General features: G+C 69.5%; 1 protein-coding gene across 1 annotated transcript; it reads right to left on the reverse strand.

The window, feature by feature from the left end:
- Positions 1 to 3,282: 3,282 nt before the first annotated feature.
- MNEG_12862 (hypothetical protein) lies at positions 3,283 to 3,625 on the reverse strand (the record flags this gene model as incomplete). The annotated part of the gene is made up of 1 exon (XM_014038666.1): positions 3,283 to 3,625. A coding segment is annotated over one exon (343 nt), but the record flags the coding sequence as incomplete, so codon positions are not given.
- Between the last annotated feature and the right edge of the window lie 46 nt (positions 3,626 to 3,671).

Consider the following 3,671-nt stretch of genomic DNA (forward strand, 5'->3'; position numbering starts at 1 on the left):
GCGAGGAGGGGCCGGGCACGCGGGCCGCGGTGCTCTCAACAGGAAGGAAGGATTTCGCAACCGGGAGATGACACGCGTACCAAGCATATCGATGTGGGGGCGTGCGCATAAGGAGTCACGCGAGTCGCGCTGATTTTTCCTGGCATGTGATGGTGTCAAGTGCGGCTACATACCTAAGTGCGGCTGCGACGCCCACACACAGCCACAGAAGGGGGTGCACGCACCCGTCCGCCCGCGGTCGCGCACGCGGCCGCGGCTGGGCATGCTAGCGCTTCGCGAACCGAACGCGCAGCAACACATCAACACAGCGGCGGCCCGCAGTTCTTTCTCCCGATTCTTTCCATCTGCACCAGCGCCACGGCCGTGCACAAAGACCAAGCTGGCCCTCGCCAACACCGCGCCGCACTGGGCTCGCGGGCAGCCTGGGGGCGCGGCGGGGGCGATTCCAAGGCGCAGCAAAACGCAAAGCGTTTGACAGCACAGCTCGCGGGGCGCCGCTGCTTATGCTCGGCGCGCCGGACGCCGCGGCGCGCAGACGGTAGTTATGCAGATGCAGGTTTTTGCCGCCAATGCGCCCCGGATTAGCTCGGATCAGGGCGCCACGCCTGATGATGCTACCGCTAGGAATAAGCCGCCCCGCGTCGGAAAACGCTCATTAGTGCATTTGAGACCATTCCAAGGGCCGCGGCGGCGGGCGCCCCGAGGCGCGTCGCCTATCGCGTGCCCAGACCCAATCTTTGAGAGATCTTGCAAAGCGGCCGGGGCTGCGCGGTGAGCGCGCGCCCGCTGCCGTGTTGGACTGGGCTGGTGACCCGCCCACGAGCAGTGTTGGAGGGTGACTGGCACGGGTAGCGCAGTAGAAATAAGGGCGAAGCGAAACAAACGCAGCCGAAAAAGCAGCACAGCAGCCAGTCGCGGGCCGCTGCCCCATCGGCGCACAGGCTGCGGCTGGGGAGGGCAGCCGTGGAGGCAGTATTCAGTAACGCGCCGCAAAATTCGATGAGGTGGGGGGTTGGGCGCGATCGCTGGGGCGACGGGGCAGCCTGGGGGCTTTGGGGGGAAGTCAATGGCGCAGGGGGCATGGAGAAAAGGCCATCGGTCGCCCTTCCAGGTCGAGCCGTACTTGAAATGCGTATACAGGGAATCCATCGAGCAGCCAAACCGCCACAGCAGAGAAAACCGGCACGCAGCGGAAAGGCTTGGGGGCTGAGACGTGCGGGAAGGGGAGCGGGGACAGTGCAGCCTGGGGGGCCGTCAGCGAGGCGCCGACACAGGTGATTGGAAAGAAAAGCCACCGCCCGAGCGAAGGGTCGCGGGGAGCCCCGCGATGCTTCGCTCGGGGCCGCCGCCAGGAGGGCAGCAGGGAAAAGCCCGCCGGTTGGGGCGGTGGATACTTATGAGCGGGAAATCAGCGGGGGAAAAACGGGTGATGAGCGAAAAGAACCGGAACGACCCCGGGCAGCAGAGCAGAGGGCACGGCAAGCAGAATAGATGCAGCCTGTTGAGGAGGGGTGTGGGCTGGGCTGGGGGTAGTACTTGAGGGGTGCAAGGAGGGCAGGCGACGCTGGGTCCCAGGCGGGCACGCGCCGGGACCGGCGGCTCGCGCTGCTGCGATGCAAGCTAATTAACGGAAAGAGCTGCTACCAAATCAATCAGCTGGTGCGCCGCGCCGCGGGAAATGGGATTGGCAGGGGAGGCCGTGCGCCGTGTGGCGGTTGCGAGGCATGTCCCCTGATGCCTGCCGGAAAGCCGGGCCGCCAGGCGCGCACGTGGGGCCACACGGGCAGGCGCGGGGCACGCGCAGCGCTGCCGGCGCGGGCGCCGGGGCGCGCGGGCGAGGGCGGGCTCAAGGGCTGACATTCCTGCGAGGTTTGGGCGGCCCGCCGGATCCCTCAACCTACAGGCACGCCTGGCAGGAAAGTTCTGTACGTGTGCGGCCGCCCGACGCCCGCCGGCGCCACGCCACCCGCTTGCCCGCCGCCGGCGCTGCGCCCGCGCAGCGAGCGTTTGTGGGGAAAAACAGGGGCGCACCGCGCGGGTGGCGGTGCCGGCCGGCCGCGCCGCGGGTGTTAGGGGGATGGCTTATTTGTGATTGAGGAAGGGAGTCGGCGGAGCGGCGCTGCACGAGCGCGGGCGCGGGCGCTGCCGAGGCTGCGGGCGGCGAAAGGCAGGGTCGCTGGGGGTTTGGCCTGTCGAGTGCGGCTGGCCTGCAGAGACACTGATCACCAAGCACAATCGCGGACGGCTCGAAACAAGGCGGGTCGGCGCCGCGCGGCGGCCTTGGGCCCGCCGCGTGCGCCGCTCGGCGCTGCAGTTCAAAGGAAAAAACGGCCTCGGGACCGGCGGTTTCGGGACCGGGGCGTCGCTTTGAGCAGAGTGTTTAGTAAGGGCTACGAGCGGGTTTTCCAGGCAGGCCGTTGGAAGGGCGGCGCAACAATGGGCGGCGGCGCCGGCGACCCCCCTGCGGCGCTGCGCCGGGGGGCAAGGGCATGCCTGCCGCTGCCACGGGCGGAGTGCTCCTGGGGCCGTGCCGTGGCCCAAAGGGCGGGGGATGCGTGCGCCAAAGTGGCGGCGGCCCCCTGATTGTGTGCATGCAGGGATGCTGGGTGAAGGCAGCCCCCGGGCTGGCGGCCGCAAGAGGAACCCCCGCTGGCAACCGGCGCTCCCCTCTCGATGCCGCGCCTGCAGGCCTGCCTTTGTTGGGCCTGTGCTAAGAGACAGCTGTCGGATGATGAAAACGAGCCGACCCGCGAGGTGGTGCGCGGGCTGATGCGGCGGCCCCTGGAAAACAAAAACAGATGGAAAAACCGACGCGCAGTGCTTGTGTGCGCGCCGGCAGGCTGGCTGGACTGTCGAGGGCGCAGCCTGGGGCAGGTCAGTGCAAGTATTGAGGTTGGCCATCCACAGGGGGGATGGGCATTCCAAGCCTGGCGCGCGCGCGCGCCAGCCTGGCGCACGGCGTGGGCCCGGGGCCCAGGGCCCGGGGGCGGCGGGGGCCGGCAGGGGGCGGAGTGGTCAAGGTAGTGACAAGGCCTTGGGGTTATGAGGGGCTATGGAAAGCACATCGCGGCGCAAGAGAGCGTGGGCCGGAGGTCAGGGGTTTGACCGGCCAGGGGATGGGGGCACCGATGGGTTCTGAGAAAACTGTCTGTGTGGGGGCGCCGGCTGTGGGGGGGCGCGCGCGCGTGGGGGCCGCGCGCGCGCCGAGGGCGGGGGCCCTGGTTGCGGCCGAGGCCGAGGTTCTGTAACGTCGCACGTCCAAGGTATCGCCCCAGATCGCGCCTACTGCACATAATACGACGGCTCGCCGTTCCAGATCAGGCAGTCCTCCCCATCGTCGCCGCAGTCCAGCAGCTGCATGTAGCCGCCGCAGTCCGGGGGGGCGGCAAAGTCCATGGAGTCGCAGTCCAGCAGGCAGCAGGCCCCAAAGCCCGCAGGGCCAGATGGAGAGACGCCCAGCAGGTCGATGGTCCCGAAGAGGTTGTCCACGCCGCTGTCCGAGGGAGAGCCCGGGCCGTCGGCGCCCGCGGGGGCGTCCGAGGTTGCGCCGCGGGGGCCGAGGCCGAGGTTGAGGCCGAGGTCGAGGCCGAGGTCGAGCTCGTCGCCAGCGGGCGCGGCCGGCGCGCTCGGGGCCGGGGGCGGCGCCGCCGCCCACGCGGGCGCCGCGGGCG

The sequence above is a fragment of the Monoraphidium neglectum genome (assembly GCF_000611645.1).
Source record: "Monoraphidium neglectum strain SAG 48.87 unplaced genomic scaffold scaffold03479, whole genome shotgun sequence".
Taxonomy (NCBI): Eukaryota; Viridiplantae; Chlorophyta; class Chlorophyceae; order Sphaeropleales; family Selenastraceae; genus Monoraphidium; species Monoraphidium neglectum.